Source organism: Solanum lycopersicum, chromosome 2 (genome assembly GCF_036512215.1).
Source record: "Solanum lycopersicum chromosome 2, SLM_r2.1".
NCBI lineage: Eukaryota > Viridiplantae > Streptophyta > Magnoliopsida > Solanales > Solanaceae > Solanum > Solanum lycopersicum.
The window spans coordinates 65,895,173-65,912,537 of NC_090801.1; the positions used below are offsets into that span (position 1 = coordinate 65,895,173).

Here is a 17,365-nt window from a genome sequence, read left to right on the forward strand (position 1 = left end):
AAAATTAGAGAATCGCGTTCATCATACAATAATTTTACCCAAAACCGTCTATTCAATGACCAATCATTTAAAAATTATTACATTGCAGATCTGGAGCTAAAGACAAAGTGAATTTCAATTAGTATATTCGTCATCAAATGATATAAAAATAATATCTCAGCTCTTTCTTTTTGACTCATATATCGTCTTGTATATGTGCACACCATATATACAATTTTTTTTCCTTTCAAATTTCTACAAGATCTTATCATTTAGCTGGCGGCTAAAATTGGAAAATAATTGTCAAAGCCATCCAACATGCTAGTATTATTTATTCCCAATCGTGATAATATTATCTTAGTGCATTTCTTCTGCTTATGTTACTTTAAAAAATAAGTTATATATAGAGAGAGAGGACGTTACCTTCCTGTACACTCCAAAAATCATATTACAAGTGATATTAATTTCTCGTATAAACAATGTCTTTTGTTATGCTCAAGAATCTCTTGCTATCCTCTCTCCGTAAATTCATCCACAAAGATTTCCATGAGATCTTTGACAAAATGACTCTCATCGATAAATTATTTTTTTTGGTAAAAAAGAGTTCAACCTAATGCTTTTATTTTATGTCTTAGACTTAATGCTTTTATTTTATGTCTTAGTCGATCCTGATTCGATATTATTTTTTAGTTTATTGTCTACGTACGTAGGTTCTAATAATGTGAGATGCATGCAGATTGTTCATTTTATTGATAAACATAACTTTTGGCACCGGCTACCGGTATTCTTCGGGTTACTTTATCTTGGAGCACGGCGGAGTCTTCACCAGCAATATAATTTGATCAACGTCGGTAGAACACCTACCGGAGTTCGATCAAATCCGGCAGATTACCCTTACAGAACTGCTGATGGAAAATTCAATGACCCTTTTAATGAAGGAACAGGCAGTCAATTTTCTTTCTTTGGCAGGAATATGATGCCTCTTCATCAGAATAATAAGGTACTCCAATTTGATTTTTCTCTATCAATATAATTAGTTAGACGAGATAAAAAAAAATGACCCTCATCAATATATGTTTTATTTTAAGTGTCTAATTAAGAAACAAAGAGAAAATTTTAAATCTTTCATATGGGCTTAAATTAAAAATGTGTACTTCTTCTATAAACTTTTTGCTATTAAAATAAAGAAAATGAATTTATATATGAGGCCCTCGGTAAATCATAAATTGATATGTGTCTAACTTTAACACGAGGGGTCAAACATCGATAAATCATAATTTTATTTTGATTTTACGTAAAAAAAAAAGTCAGCTTCAAATTTAACACTATCCTAAAAGTTTTAGCGCATTAAGTCATACTTGACCTAACAAACTAAAAAGAAAAATAAAACAGTTGAATTAGGATTAGGATGGAAGACTAATTAAATTAAAAAGAAATCTAAAAATTAAGAGAGGTAGGAGATGATAAAGGACAAGTAACTACTATTTTTTTTTAATAGACGGGTTAGCTTTTAGGTAATATAATGACGGCAAATTATTTAAACATATTCTTTTTACTTTTTTTTTCTAATAAAAATAAAATGACACGTGTGCAGTTAAAAAAGCCAGATCCAATGGTAGTAGCAACGAAGCTTCTAGCACGAAGAAAATTCATAGACACTGGAAAACAATTCAATATGATAGCTGCTTCTTGGATACAATTTATGGTTCATGATTGGATCGATCATTTGGAAGATACTCAACAGGTAAGCCTACTTTAATTTCATATATATATATATATATATATAGTTTGTGAGAATAAAATAATTGGTAAGCTTACGTATATGTACATAGCTAGTTCACCAATATGAGTGTACATTATTTATACACTTAATATATAGTGTATAATTACGTACTGTGTACATAATTTTATAAACTAGATGTCCCAAAGATATTAGATGGTAATTTTCTCAAAAAATATAATTTGTGACAAACTTTGTTGGTACTATAAATTTTGTGCACAGGTTGAGCTAAGGGCACCAAAAGAAGTTGCTAATGAATGCCCACTCAAGTCCTTTAGGTTTAACAAATCCAAAGAAACTCCTACAGATTTTTATGAAATCAAAACCGGTCACTTGAACAGCCGTACTCCCTGGTGGTAATATTTCTAAATATTTATCATAAATAATTCATTTACACAAACTAAATTATTATTTGGTCCAAAATAAGTGTTGCTACAGAATAATTATTTTAATTTTCATATGAAGGGACGGAAGTGTAATTTATGGAAGTAACGAGGATGTTTTGAAGAAAGTGAGAACATTTAGAGACGGAAAACTGAAATTAGGTGAAAATGGACTCATCCAACAAGATGAAAATGGAAAAATTATCTCTGGTGATGTTCGTAACACTTGGGCTGGACTTTTAACGCTTCAAGCTCTCTTTGTTCAAGAGCACAATGCTGTTTGTGACACTTTGAAGGTACGTACGTACTAATTAATCATATTGGAGTCTAACTATTAGCAACACGAAAAATAATAAAGACAGGTTGTTACCAATACACATTGTTTATATTTGAGATAGTGGATGATCTTGAATCTTTTTTTTTTTTTTAAAAAAAAAATTCGATTATCAATATTTCAGAAAGAATATCCAGAATTAGAGGATGAAGAGTTGTATCGTCATGCAAGGCTAGTCACTTCAGCTGTAATTGCAAAAGTTCACACCATAGATTGGACTGTTCAGCTTCTGAAAACCGATACTATGCTTGCAGGAATGCGTGCCAATTGGTTAGTATTTATCTCTCTATACATATCAATTGTACTATCGTTACGCATGAATAAAATTAAAATTAATTTGTATGATGAATTGACAGGTATGGATTACTAGGAAAGAAGTTCAAGGATACATTTGGTCATGTTGGTTCCATTTTAAGTGGTGTTGTTGGAATGAAGAAACCTGAGAATCATGGAGTGCCTTATTCCTTAACTGAAGAATTTACGAGTGTTTATAGAATGCATCAACTGTTACCTGATACACTTCAGCTAAGAAATATAGATGCCACGCCTGGGCCAAACAAATCTCTTCCTTTAACTAATGAGTAAGTCCTCATTATATACGCTATTTTAGTATATACTGACAAAATAATAATAATAATTTAATTTCTCATCGCGATACTGAAATTGCAGAATTCCCATGGAAGAAGTAGTTGGGAGTAAAGGAAAAGAGAATTTATCAAGAATTGGGTTTACTAAGCAAATGGTTTCAATGGGGCATCAAGCTAGTGGAGCTCTTGAGCTTTGGAATTATCCAGTGTGGATGAGAGATCTTATTGCCCAAGATGTTGATGGAACAGACAGGCCAGATCCTATTGACCTTGCAGCTCTTGAAAGTAAGTTTATTTTCTATTACAATCAGAATATCGAGTTTTACTGTTAATAAATTGGTCCAAAAATGTCTCTGCTATTTAATTGGTTTAACCGTAGTCGTATGAGTATTTTCTTTTTTTATTATTAATTATATTTTGATGGCAGTTTATAGGGATAGAGAAAGAAGTGTTCCTAGGTACAATGACTTTAGAAGAGGAATGCTTCAAATTCCTATTTCGAAATGGGAAGATTTGACAGATGATGAAGAAGCAATCAAAACACTTGGTGAAGTATATGATGATGATATAGAAGAGTTGGATTTATTAGTGGGACTCATGGCGGAGAAAAAAATTAAAGGATTTGCCATTTCAGAAACAGCCTTCAACATATTCCTTCTCATGGCTATAAGGTTTGTAACTAAAACAATAACATTTTATGCATTACTATTATATTTTTTTTTACACAATCAGATGACTTTCGAATTTACAGGAGGTTAGAGGCAGATAGATTTTTCACAAGCAATTACAACGATGAGACATACACAAAGAAAGGATTAGAATGGGTGAATACTACTGAGAGTTTAAAAGATGTGTTAGATCGTCATTATCCAGAAATGACTGATAAATGGATGAATTCAAACAGTGCCTTCTCTGTTTGGGATTCTTCTCCACAACCTCATAATCCTATTCCACTCTATTTTCGTGTTCCTCAGTAGTAGACCTCAAAATCATGTGTGTAACTATTTATTAATACCGTAATACGTACAAGTTTGTATTTAAGGTGTCTTGTTCTATTTCATCAAAATAATATATTGTATCTTGGTCTGTGAAAATAACTATTAGTTAGTAATTCGTATTATATATAGATCATGCAATGTCTTATTACTAAATCGTCGAGGAGATATAGCAATCCTATATATGGACCAGCTTGTTGTATGGAAAAGGCTGAATTCATCCGCAGACCCCTTTTCACTTAGACATTTCAAATAGGCTTTGTTCAGTTTAAGTATCTCAAATAGGGTTTGCTATGCCATTTTGACACCTTGTTGACAATCAACATATTTGCGGGTGACATGTCATGATGACTAATTAAAAGCTGACATGTGGTATTTGAATGTAAAAATAATAATTTTAAAATAAATTACTAAAAAAACAACTAATTTTTCAGCAAAAATAAATAATAAAATTACCTATTTTCTACCATCTCACTCCACCCTATATCACCCCACCCCTATCCCGTCTGCCTTACGTCCCTTTTACCTCCCCAACTCTACGACCATTCTCTTGGTTCTTCTTCCATTTTTTTTTTAAAAATCATTAGATTTTAGGTTTTTTTTAATTGATTTTGAAAATTATATATGACATTCCTCTAATTTTTTTTTGTGAAAAAAATGTGGTCTTCTTCTAAAAAATCTTTTCAAAATTAGTGTGATGATTTTTAAAATTTTTGTTCTTATATAAACGTTTTTAAAATTAGTATGATAGATTTTTATTTTATTTTTCATATTTTGTAATGTTCTTTTATCATGAATTTTAATGGGGTAAGGTGGAATAAGTGGTAGGGCTAAAAAGTGAAGAAGAAGAATAAATTTTTTTTAAACGTCCAAAAATTAATCCTCACGCACTCAAAATGGATACATCACACACAATATGTCAAGTTAGCAAAAAGTATCAAAATGGCATAGCAAAAATCAACATGAAATATCTAAAATAAAAAAGTCCAGTTGAGATTTCTAAATAAAAATCAATGCCAAAAGGGACTATCAATAGGTTCAGCCTATAAAAAAATATTTACATGGACCATGCATCACAATGCTTGAAGATTAATTCAACAAAAAGTAGATATTTATCTTTATGTAGAAGTTTAGAATTAGCGGTAGTGCATTATCTATTATACTTGATACTTGAAATTATCAAACGGTACATGTATGTTTCAATTTGATCTTTAAAATATTATGTACTATTTGATTCTTTGAAATTTTGAACAGCATGAGGCATCGATATAATCACATCGTATATTCCTGCGTGAACACGTCACAAGTATAATTGTTTCACAAATCTCCTTTAACGTACCATACATTATTAATATTATATTATTATGAAATTCACTACTAAAAAACACCGACGACACTAGTCCGTCGCTAATTTAAATTTGTCACTAATTCGTTACTAAGTAGGATTAGCAACAGATTTTGGTGTTCAGTTACAAAATTTTTGTGTCACTAAATCTAGAACTTGATTTTCTATTTTTCCAAAAAAAAATATTCAGAATTGAAGGACGAAGAGTTGTATCGTCATGCTAGGCTGGTGACTTCTGTTGTTATTGCAAAAAGTTCACACCACAGATTGGACTGTCGAGCTTCTCAAAACTGACACCTTGCTCGCCGGAATGCGTATCTCTTGGTTAATATTCTTATAAATTACTTCTAGCCGTTACATGTTATTCTCTCCGTCCATTTTTATTTGTCATGTTGTATTTTTTGAAAATTAATTTGATTAATTTTTAAAATTAAATTTAATTACATTAATTGGATATTTTAAACAAAAAATTAAGATATTCACAAAAATATATGAAAATTACTGTAAATTGCAATTTTTTGCATAGCAATATGATGAAAAAATATATCTTAAAATGTTATCCAAAGTTTATATAATTTGACTCAAAAAATAAAAACCATGATAAACAATTGTGAACGGTGACACTATTTGACTTCGCATAATGCATGTTCAAGGAGAATGAATAAATGAGAATTCTTAAGTTAAATTATATCTAACATTCTTTTGAAACAAAGTAAAAACTAAATGATGACAAAAAGTATCGATTAAAGGAGTGTAAAAATATGGTACGTGAGCTTACCTCAATTCCAAAAGTTAGTTCTTAAGAAAATATTTGTTCAAATCCATATAAGATATCAAATTCCTATCTGCCTTCTTACCGATGCGGGACTCTTCTAAAATATTTATTCACTTATTTGGATGGTACGTAGTTTATAGGGACAGAGAAAGAAGCGTTTCAAGGTACAATGAATTTCGAAGAAGGATATTCCAAATTCCCATCAGTAAATTGGAAGATTTGAGCGATGATAAGGAAGTTATTGAAACACTTGTTGAAGTATATATTGGGTTTTAAAATGTTGTGAATGAAAAATGAAGAGTTGCAACTTTAATAAAGAATTGTGACTTTTATGAAATGTTGCGACTTTTATGAAAAAATGTGATTTCTATGAAAAGTTGCGACTTTTATAAAAAGTTATAACTTTTATGGAAAGATTGTGACTTTTATGAAAGGTGACAACTTTTTTGAAAGATTGTGACTTTTTCAAAGGTTTGTGACCTTTCCGATAGGCACAATAAGAACTTTTTCGCATCATCCTTTGTTTTCTATAAATCGAGGGATTTCCTCTCATTTTAAATATAGAATTCATGGACTTCTTCTTCAACTATTAAATCTAGTATTCTAAGTGTACTTTACTGTCGTTGAGTGGTTCGATGACACCGGAGTTTTTGGTATCTATACTCTGGTGATTGAGATCATTTTACCCTGAGAGGTCATATTCCAAATCAAACCTTGGATACTAGAGGGAAATAATTTCCTTAAGGGGACATTGTGAGTTTAGTGGACTTGATCTTTTTCCTATTAAAATTTTTTCAAATTCTGTTACGTGTTTTACAAATTTTAGATTTGTGAATTAATTTCAGTTCTTTTATTCCTTTGTTCTTCACTGGTTCAATAAACTTGGTAACTTCGTGTTTCTGCAAAGTTTGTTGAAATCAATAAGATTCTTTAGACATATTAACAATAATTCTTCTTTAAAGAAATATTTCGTATATTTTTTTTTAAAATCTGTTTCTGATTCTAGTTTCACTTATAATTTTAATTTTCTAGTTGTGAAAATGTCCGTAAACTTTGTTGTCTTAGAAAGATTTTGTTCTAAGTATATGGCAGGAGGCAGATACATTTTTCACAAGCAATTATAACGAGGAGACGTACACAAAGAAAGGATTAGAATGGGTGAATAAAGGTTTAAAATTAAAGATGTGTTAGATCGTCATTACCCAGAAATGACTGATAAATGGATGAATTCGAGTAGCGCATTCTCTGTTTGGGACTCTTCTCCACAACCTTACAATCCTATTCCACTTTATTTACGTCTTCCTTACCACTACATCTCTCATCTATATATATATATATATAGTATATAATAATAATAAACGTATTCTCCCAAGTTTGTATTGTATTTATGGTTCCTTGTTCTATTTCTAATAAGCCAGCTTGCACTACTGTTTCAGCTTGTAACATTGATGTTCTTTTTTATTTTTTAATAAGACACATATATCAAAGTTTCATGTTTTACCAACATGGATTGTGGTGCAGTGATAATTTTGAATTCAACCTTGAATATAGAAAAATTATATTGAGAGTGCACCATTAAATGGGCGATTAGATTTCGTGCTATGGACATCTCTGGTGAAATAAGAAGCTTCATGTGTTTAACAAATTCTTGTAACATGAGTCTTCTTTAAAATAAATAATAATTGAAACTTAACTGAGCCGAAAAGAAACAAAAAATATTTGAATTAGTTAGAAAAATTAATGTTATATACGATAGTTTAAGCAAAGTAAACTATATGATAAGATTTTCATATAAATAATCAAACCAAACTGTGCGTTCTATAACAGATTTACATTCTAAACTCATTTAGGCCCATTAATTATGGAGGCCGACTTCCATAATTAATTAGCTAATTTCAAAGTTGAGATTTATGAACTTTGTAGGACAATGATGTTTCATTTATATTTAGTTTTATATTATTCATATTCTATATGAAATTAAAATAGAAAATACTAGTACACATTTTCTCTTTATTTTCTATTGATATACAAATATTGAAGGTTAAAGAAAATATATAGTGCCCGTTTGGATTGACTTATTTTAGATACTTTTAAGATAAAATAGTTTTTTAATTATTTTGAAGTGTTTGAGTATAATTAAAAAGTGTTTATAAACACTTATTTTAAAGTTCAAATAACTAAAACAAATCAAAAGTCATAAGTTAAAAATCTTAACTTATGAATTTTAACTTATAAGTCATAAGCAAAAGTCTATCCAAACAGGCTCATATATTATAGGTAATTAATTAATGAGAAAATTGTATAAAATAACAAACTAATAACCTTAATTAAATATAATAGCTAGGGTTTGATTTAATTGTGCTCCATAGCAAACATAAAATTAAAACTTGTCAGCGTCTCTCTCCCAGGAATCTCGCTCGCCACTCTCCATTCTTGCTCGCCTCTCTCACTTTATACACAGAAGTGTATAATTCTGTTTCTGTTTTGTATAAAGCGAGAGAAAATTGTATATACACATGCAAAAATGTATATCTTCATGTTATACACTTAATTATACAATTTACAAACATTTTTACTTCAAAAATTGCAGAGAAAAAGGCCAACGAATTATACAATTGCAGTGAAATACAATTTTCTCTAGCTTTATACAACAGAAGTGTATATATTGTGTTTCTGTTTTTGTATAAAACGAGAAAAACATATATCTTTTTGCTATAAACTTATAATTATGCAATATACATACATTTTAATTCGATTCAATTATATGCAAAGCAAATTATACAATTGCAGCGAAATAGGTCAGTGAATTATACAATTTAGGCCAGCGAATTATACAATTTAGGCCAGCGAATTATACACTTGTATATGTATAGCGAATTATACAGTTTTTATGTTTGCTGTGGAGCGCAATTATGTAAAGTTTGCTATATTATACAAATATGATTTTTTTATTTGCATGGGAGAGTGGCGAGCGAGACTTCTGGGAGAGAGACGTCTGGCAAATTTTTGCCAACGTTTGCTATGGAGCACAATTAAATCAAACCCTAGCTATTTCATTTAATTTAGATTATTAGTTTGTTATTTTATACAATTTTTCCTTATTCAGACCGGGCTATGAAGCCCTTTTCTTAAATGGGCTTCAAAAATCTTAGCCCAGCTCTATTAAATCCCAGGTTAGGCCAGGCCGGCCCAACAGGCCTAGCCATATTGACGGCTCTAATTATGAGTTTATATGATATATACTTTTCGGTTATTATTTTAATGGGAAACGGCTAATTATTGTAAAACTTTTATTGGGTTAAATAGTTCGAACATAGTAAATTTGTCAATTTTTGAACCATCATTTCCACATTCACCAAATAGTGTATACTTTCTATCCTATCAGTCTATGACGACTTACGTAACAGTCATTCTAAATTTAAATACAATTAATAAAATCATTTTTAAGTCAATTGTTAATTGTTATACTCCATTTAAATATTAAAATACTTTTATATTAATAATAGTGTACACCAAAGTGATGAAACGTCAATTTCGTGACCTTTTCTTAGATTCAGAGAACAAAAGAGGTACACTTTGGCACGTCTATCTTCAAAATATTTCCCATTTGGTGCTTTTCAATAAAACATTGGAACTTTTGACTTATAAAAAATAGTTATAATTATTTAGTTTTTCATAGCAATTGATAAATGGGGAATCAAAAAGGAGTTGAAAAACATTATCTATTTCTATCATTTACAATCGATAAACTATTTACTATCTATATAAAATAAAAATTCATAAATATAGACATGATTCTAGAATAATATCATATCATATCTCGCACAAAAATAATGTAATTATGCGTAGTTAAAATAATATATCGTCCCAAATGAAATCAAAGATATGGTCAGCCGTTTTATTTTTGTAAAGATGGCTTTCTAATTTTATACTTAATTTCAATATTTAAAAGGATCGCTAAACTTAAAATCTAGTAGTTTAATTACCAAGTAAATTATTTCTATTAAAAAATGAAATGACTACCAGGTGGTACAAGTTACTTGCCTGTACAAGAAACTAAAATACTTTTATTTATTGATTGAATCATTCAATAACTAATTAAGAAAGTGGAAATAGAAATATCAAAGTTGACTTTATTTATGTTTTGCTCATTCAAAGGATTTAAAAAAGAGATTACAAATAATAAGTGAAAGTGACAATCTTTTATTAATTCAAAGTTTAAAATATTTAATTTTATCATATAATTATATCCAGTATTCGAATCAACCAGCCATAAATATTCCAATGTGTAAATACCATGTTACAAATTTTGAACAAGAAAATATCATTTTCCCCTTCATCCAATCTTTAATGCACCATACAGTAATCAAAAATGAAACTTTTATTTACATAATAAAATTATGATTAAAATGTGTCAGTGTTTATGTTTCCTCAGGAAGAATAAGTTATGTATTATTGTAAGTCAATTTTTAATTGGATAAGCTAGACAAGGAAAATTTCAAACAATTCATACGCGTAAGATCAAAATTCTTATTGTACCATCATAAATTAAATTAATGAAATCCAAACGAGTTTGAATGGGTGGATTAGTTGTGAAGAAGTTAATTAAATGACTACCTAAGTATTTGTTAGAAGATTAATTTAATGCTAATTTAAGTAATTTTCAATTGGTTTCACTCCAAACTTGAGAGTTGAGACCATTCTTGTAATCTAACTGGTATTGAAGACTTTAGATTCCGATGTATTCAAATTCTTTTGTTTGTTATTCAAATTAATACAAAATTCGTTTTCATCCACAGAAATTTTTTATGAGCAATTGGGATCACTGACCAGTACAAATCGAATAGAAAGAAATGATATTTTCGGATCTCTTATAAGTATAGGTGTATCAAGTCTAAATTTGATTAGTAAAAAGGAAGCGAGAGAGTAATATATCTATTTTAAGAAAAAATAATGATTGGTATAGTGAGTTTATTATTTAACCTTATTAATTAATAGAGTCTTAAACATATATACTCACTAAGTTTTTTAAACACATTAACTCAATGTTAATAAATTAAGGATATAATAGAGAAAAAAAACGTTCTTTCTTGATTTGATTTGTAAAAATAAAAAACAAATTAGCAAATATTTGAGAAGTAAATAGGAATGGGGAGGGTATATTGATAGGAAATTTAATGAAGCAAATGTGATTGGCTTATTAGGCTGGACCGATCTCTGTTAATATTCTTCAACTCTATTATCATTTTATGGCATTTTTTTAATTTGGTATTCGATATTCATATTGAAATAAAGTGTTTCTAGACAAAGGTGAATCTATATTTAAATGACTCAAACCAAAAACTCTAACTAAGAAAGGTTATTAACTACTCCATCACAATCCTATATGACACACTTTTTATTCCATATAATTTATATTAATTATCCACAATTCAGTAGATCTAGTTTTTTGTTGGTATAAATCAAATTATTATTTATAATATAATGAGTACGTACAAGGCGTAGTTGAAACTGCAGCATATACAAACATTGACTGGGTAGTTAGAAAGTGTACAAAGTCACACGACATGATTTCATTTCTATATATGTTATTTTTCTCTTACACAATTTTAAACTGTGACTATATATAAGTAATTTTAAAATATTTCGTGTATCTCATGATTATGAACATTCAATCGTTGTTCACATTTGACACTTCCATATTTGAAGTATGACGAAGCAGATTAGGTCACTTTGAATATGAATGTAAGAAATAGCTTTAGATTTAACCTAGCTAGCTGCCTGCATTGACTAACTCATGAGGTGCCATACTATCCTACAATTTTCTTAAGAAATCTACCTAAATAAGTAGTTCATCCAATCGATCAAATTGAAAATAGATGACACTTATTCACCTGTATGGTCAATATATAAATCAGGAGCGGCTCACACAGGCCTAAAGCAAAAAATCAAACAGGGCCTTAAACTTGAATTGTTGATAAATTCTTTTACAATTGATTTCTTCTAATTTCCAATTGATAATATAATCATATTCTTATTTTAAATTATTTTTCATGAGATATAGTTCTCCAAATATGTCAAATAATTTCTAATAATTCTTTCATTTTTCATGAGAAGTTTACTTTTTCTTCTAATAGTATTCAATATTTGTTAAAAAATAATAACTTATTACCTATTATTTTTAAAAATGAGGCCTCTTAAATTTAGGGGTCTAAGGCACATGTTTTTTTTTTTTAACACCGTCGACGAGCCACCTGTGTATAATCTATGTATATTAACTAGAAAGGTAAACATTGAATTCAACTAACTATTTGTATTTTGTAATATAATCATATGATATTTAAAATTCAGTAGGTCGACTAATTAAATTTCACAGCATGAATTAAGGGAAAATCTCTACTTATCAATAATTTGTGCATTTACAATTTGAACCCAAGGCTTTTGAGATACATTTCACCAGACGTCAAAAGTAAAGTATAATTTGCAAATTTCATGTTGATCTGCTTCATTTAATTTGGAAAAACAATAGAATTGTCAAAGGACCATATCCAACATGATTTTACTTTTATTTGGGGGTCTCTGTGTGTGGGGCAATCGTGCCTTATGCATCTGTTACGTATCTTACTATAAAATGAGGAGTTGCCTTCATATATACTACAAAGCGTATCACATTACATACATTTTAATTACTATCATATATATATATATAAAGTAGGAAACATGACTATGATTATGCTGAAGAATCTCTTGTTCTCCCCTCTTCGTGGTTTCATCCACAAAGATTTTCATCAGATACTTGACAAAATGAATCTCCGCGACAAACTTTCATTTCTGGTAATCATTTATAGTCACTGAACCATTGATATATATATATATATATATGTATGTTGTTTTTATTGAGAAATTAAAAATGTGTCTGAAGAAAGAAAGATCAATATTATTAACCATATTCTGTGAACATGAATTTGCAGATAGTTCATATCATTGATAAACATAACTTGTGGCACCGGGTACCGGTGTTTTTAGGGCTAGTTTATCTTGCACTTCGTCGACATCTTAATCAGGAATATAATTTGATCAACGTGGGTAGAACACCGAGCGGAGTCCGATCGAATCCGGGCGACTTCCCTTATAGAACAGCAGATGGAAAATATAATGATCCTTTCAATGAAGGAGCAGGAAGTGAATTTTCTTTCTTTGGGAGGAATATGATGCCTGTTGAGCAACATGACAAGGTACGTACGTACGTACTATAACACTCACGAAATTCTATGGCATATTAATAAATGTTGTGTTTTTCAAATTTATAAAATGCATATGCATGCAGTTAAAGAATCCAGATCCAATGGTAGTGGCAACAAAGCTGCTAGCACGGAGAGAATTCATAGACACTGGAAAACAATTTAACATGATAGCTGCATCATGGATACAGTTTATGATTCATGATTGGATCGATCATTTGGAAGATACTCAACAGGTATAATTCACAATTTAATTAATAATGACAAAGTTTTGTTAATTGTAACCATAAATTTTGAGTACAGATTGAGGAGCTTAGGGCACCTGAAGAAGTTGCAAGTCAATGTCCTCTCAAGTCCTTTAAGTTTTACAAATCAAAAGAAACTCCTACCGGATTTTACGAAATTAAAACCGGTCATTTGAATAGGCGTACCCCTTGGTGGTAATAAGAATATTTTCCACAAAATATAGTATTATACTAATATGTGTATTTAAACGTTAAGTAATTTGTGTGTGTACAATACATGAAAAGGGATGGAAGTGTTATTTATGGGAGCAACGTAGAGATCTTGAAGAAAGTAAGGACATTTAAAGACGGAAAATTGAAACTATCAGAAAATGGACTCCTTGAACAAGATGAAAATGGAAAAATTATATCTGGTGATGTTCGCAATACTTGGGCTGGATTTGTAACACTGCAAGCGCTCTTTGTACAAGAGCATAATCTTGTTTGTGATGTCTTGAAGGTACGTAAGATTACTTTTAAAATTCAATATTTCATACTTTAATTTAATTTTCAATGTTGTTGCAGAAAGAATATCCAGAATTGGAAGATGAAGAGTTGTATCGTCATGCAAGACTGGTGACTTCTGCTGTTATTGCAAAAGTTCACACAATAGATTGGACTGTCGAGCTTCTTAAAACAGACACCTTATTTGCAGCAATGCGAACCAATTGGTTAATATTATTTATTCTCATACAAATTAGTTAGTTTTTTTAGCTACTTAATTATTAATGATATTATTTGGATACACAGGTATGGATTGCTAGGGAAGAAATTTAAAGATACATTTGGGCACGTTGGAGGTGCAATTTTGGGTGGTTTAGTAGGACTAAAAAAACCCGAAAATCATGGAGTGCCTTATTCCTTAACTGAAGAATTTGTGAGTGTGTATCGAATGCATCAACTCTTACCTGATAAACTTCAGTTAAGAAATATAGATGCAACTTCTGGACCAAATAAATCTATCCCTTTGACTAACGAGTAAGTCATATATATATATATCATTGTGATTTTTGTGTATATATGATAATTATTTTACCTAATATAAAATTACAGAATCCCAATGGGAGATTTAATCGGAGGCAAAGGAGAGGAGAATTTATCAAGAATCGGATTTACTAAGCAGATGGTTTCAATGGGGCATCAAGCATGTGGAGCTCTTGAGCTTTGGAATTATCCAATATGGATGAGGGATCTTATTGCTCAAGATGTTGATGGAACAGACAGGCCACATCATGTTGACCTTGCAGCACTCGAAAGTAAGTTTTTATTTTTATGCTAGAAACTTCAAATATGATTTCTCAAATCCTGAATCCATGTGATTTGCAGTTTATAGAGACAGAGAAAGAAGTGTTGCTAGGTACAATGAATTTCGAAGGAGAATGTTGCAAATTCCCATCACTAAATGGGAAGATTTGACGGATGATATGGAAGTTATTAAAACACTTCATGAAGTTTATGGTGATGATGTAGAACAATTGGATCTGTTAGTTGGAATGTCCGCGGAGAAAAAAATTAAAGGATTTGCCATCTCTGAGACTGCATTTTTCATATTCCTTCTCATGGCATCAAGGTAATTGGTATTTGCTACTTAATTTATAACTTTCAATTTTAAACGCAAAGTATGTTGATTTTATAGAACTTATTGCAGGAGGTTAGAGGCAGATAGATTTTTCACAAGCAATTACAACGAGGAGACATACACAAAGAAAGGATTAGAATGGGTGAATACTACTGAGAGTTTGAAAGATGTGTTAGATCGTCATTATCCAGAAATGACTGATAAATGGATGAATTCAAACAGTGCCTTCTCTGTTTGGGATTCTTCTCCACAACCTCACAATCCTGTTCCACTCTACTTTCGTGTTCCTAAACATTAAACTAATAATACCTAATTTATTTACTTATCGAAAATGAAATATGAAGAATTGTGTGGTATATTTCCGTTTTTACGTAATTGTTTCAGTTTGTTAAATTAATGATGTGTATCTATCTATCTTTATTTAATGTTTCTTGATAAGATAATTGTAATCTTTATATTTTATGTATAATGTTCTTGTGTTACTCTTCTTATTTAACGTCAAAAAACTTTTTTTTTTATATCAAAATTTAACTAAAACTAAGATGATTGGAGAGTTTAGAGTATTTTCTTTCTTTTTTGAACAATAAATGAATTGGAAATTTTATTAAAATCAAAGAATGATTTTGAAGTTAATAAATAAAAAGTTGAGGCACATTTTAAATTTTTAATAATTTAATCGGAGCTAAATCACAACAAATCATTTTTACGCCCATTTACTCTCCTAGGTCTCAACTCATTTCTGCATCACAACTTCACAAGTTATAACTCGCTCTTAAAAGAATTTATGTTTCGTTAGATTTGTAAGGACCCAAATTAATATTTAACTAATTTAAAGGACAGGGACCAATTACAACATATTTAAATGCAACGTTTTCTTTAGATATTCTTATCTAAATACACGTACAAATTATTAACAAAATTAGTTGATGTTGTTCATATATACTCTATACCTATGAATCCGATAACTTAATTTATATGTTCTATTATTCTACTATGACAGAGTCTCCATTATTTTATCTGTTTAACCTGCAAAACTTATAGGTAAAAATTAAAATTAGTAGCATAATTTTTTTTAAATAAAGTGAAATAATTGTTTCGAACATAAAAATTGTACACTATTTATTTTTTTTTCTTTATAAGCATGGATACACAGTTTATAGTTAAGTTACATTATTTGTCTTGAGATTTTCATATTTTGACCAATAAAATTACCAAATAGGTTAAATCAATTTTTTCTCCGAACTAAGTAGAACATTTATTAACCTTTCCCCCCTAAAAGTCCAGTATTCACGAGTATCAAAAATAAATTACTAATACTCATTTTATTATAATACAAAATCTAAGTTTACTTTTAAATAAACACAATTCTAAGCATACGAAACATAAACAAATAAATTAAAATGAAGAGACTATAAATTCAAAAATTGTCTTTATCGGGTAGGTAAACTATGTCACTATTAGTGTTGTGGATTATTATATAGGTATAATATATAAATGCATCATTTAATTTGGCTTCAAATCACATTTATGTCCTTCAACTTTGGATGTACATAAATAGATATTTAAACTTGTATAGAGTAATAAATAAACACACATGTCATTTTTATCCTACGTGATATCCTACATGTATTGTGCCATGTAGGACTCATGTGTTTATTTATTTAAAAGTTAGATAGTTAAAGTGTCTATTTGTGCATTATAAAAATTGAAAATAGAGTAAAAGTGGTAATAGAATAAATTTGTTTGTCAAGATTAGTTTTTTAATTATTTTTTAAAAGTTGACAAAGGAAAATAATCACATACTTTTAAGGTAAAATTATCATTTGTCTCTTATAAGCTTATAATTACAAAAATCCCTTAAATTGACACAATAATATAAGTGTTGATACCTTAATCTGATACTCGAGATATATTAATCGTTAAGTCACTAAGTTGATATACATTTTATACATGACCCACTAATTTGATACGCGAGATACATTAATTTGATGTGCGAGATTCATTAATTCGATGCGTGAAAATAAGGGATTTTGAAAATTTGTAAAACTAATAGAGAATAATGGTAATAAGAGAACTTAATTCT

The 17,365-nt window shown here is 29.5% G+C and overlaps 2 protein-coding genes across 2 annotated transcripts; both read left to right on the plus strand.

The window, feature by feature from the left end:
• Positions 1-337: 337 nt before the first annotated feature.
• On the plus strand, positions 338-4,157 carry LOC543895 (alpha-DOX1). The gene is given in 10 exon segments (NM_001247481.2): positions 338-572; positions 716-979; positions 1,574-1,723; positions 1,982-2,115; positions 2,225-2,438; positions 2,601-2,746; positions 2,833-3,057; positions 3,146-3,348; positions 3,491-3,734; positions 3,815-4,157. Coding segments are annotated over 10 exon segments (1,920 nt in total). The 5' UTR covers positions 338-458; the 3' UTR covers positions 4,041-4,157.
• Positions 4,158-12,898: 8,741 nt separating this feature from the next.
• Positions 12,899-15,580, plus strand: LOC543896 (alpha-DOX2). The gene is made up of 10 exons (NM_001247485.1): positions 12,899-13,012; positions 13,150-13,413; positions 13,506-13,655; positions 13,723-13,859; positions 13,950-14,163; positions 14,229-14,374; positions 14,454-14,681; positions 14,757-14,959; positions 15,030-15,273; positions 15,352-15,580. Exons 1-10 carry the CDS (start codon positions 12,899-12,901, stop codon positions 15,578-15,580), a joined length of 1,929 nt encoding a protein of 642 aa, NP_001234414.1.
• The last annotated feature ends 1,785 nt before the right edge of the window (positions 15,581-17,365 follow it).

Excerpts from the sequence above, each read along its gene's own strand:
- LOC543896 (NM_001247485.1), top strand. The coding sequence starts at position 12,899 with ATGACTATGATTATGCTGAAGAATCTCTTGTTCTCCCCTCTTCGTGGT. Across the intron at positions 14,682-14,756 it reads TCTATCCCTTTGACTAACGA|AATCCCAATGGGAGATTTAA; the intron begins GTAAGTCATATA and ends ATAAAATTACAG. Across the intron at positions 14,960-15,029 it reads TGACCTTGCAGCACTCGAAA|TTTATAGAGACAGAGAAAGA; the intron begins GTAAGTTTTTAT and ends TGTGATTTGCAG.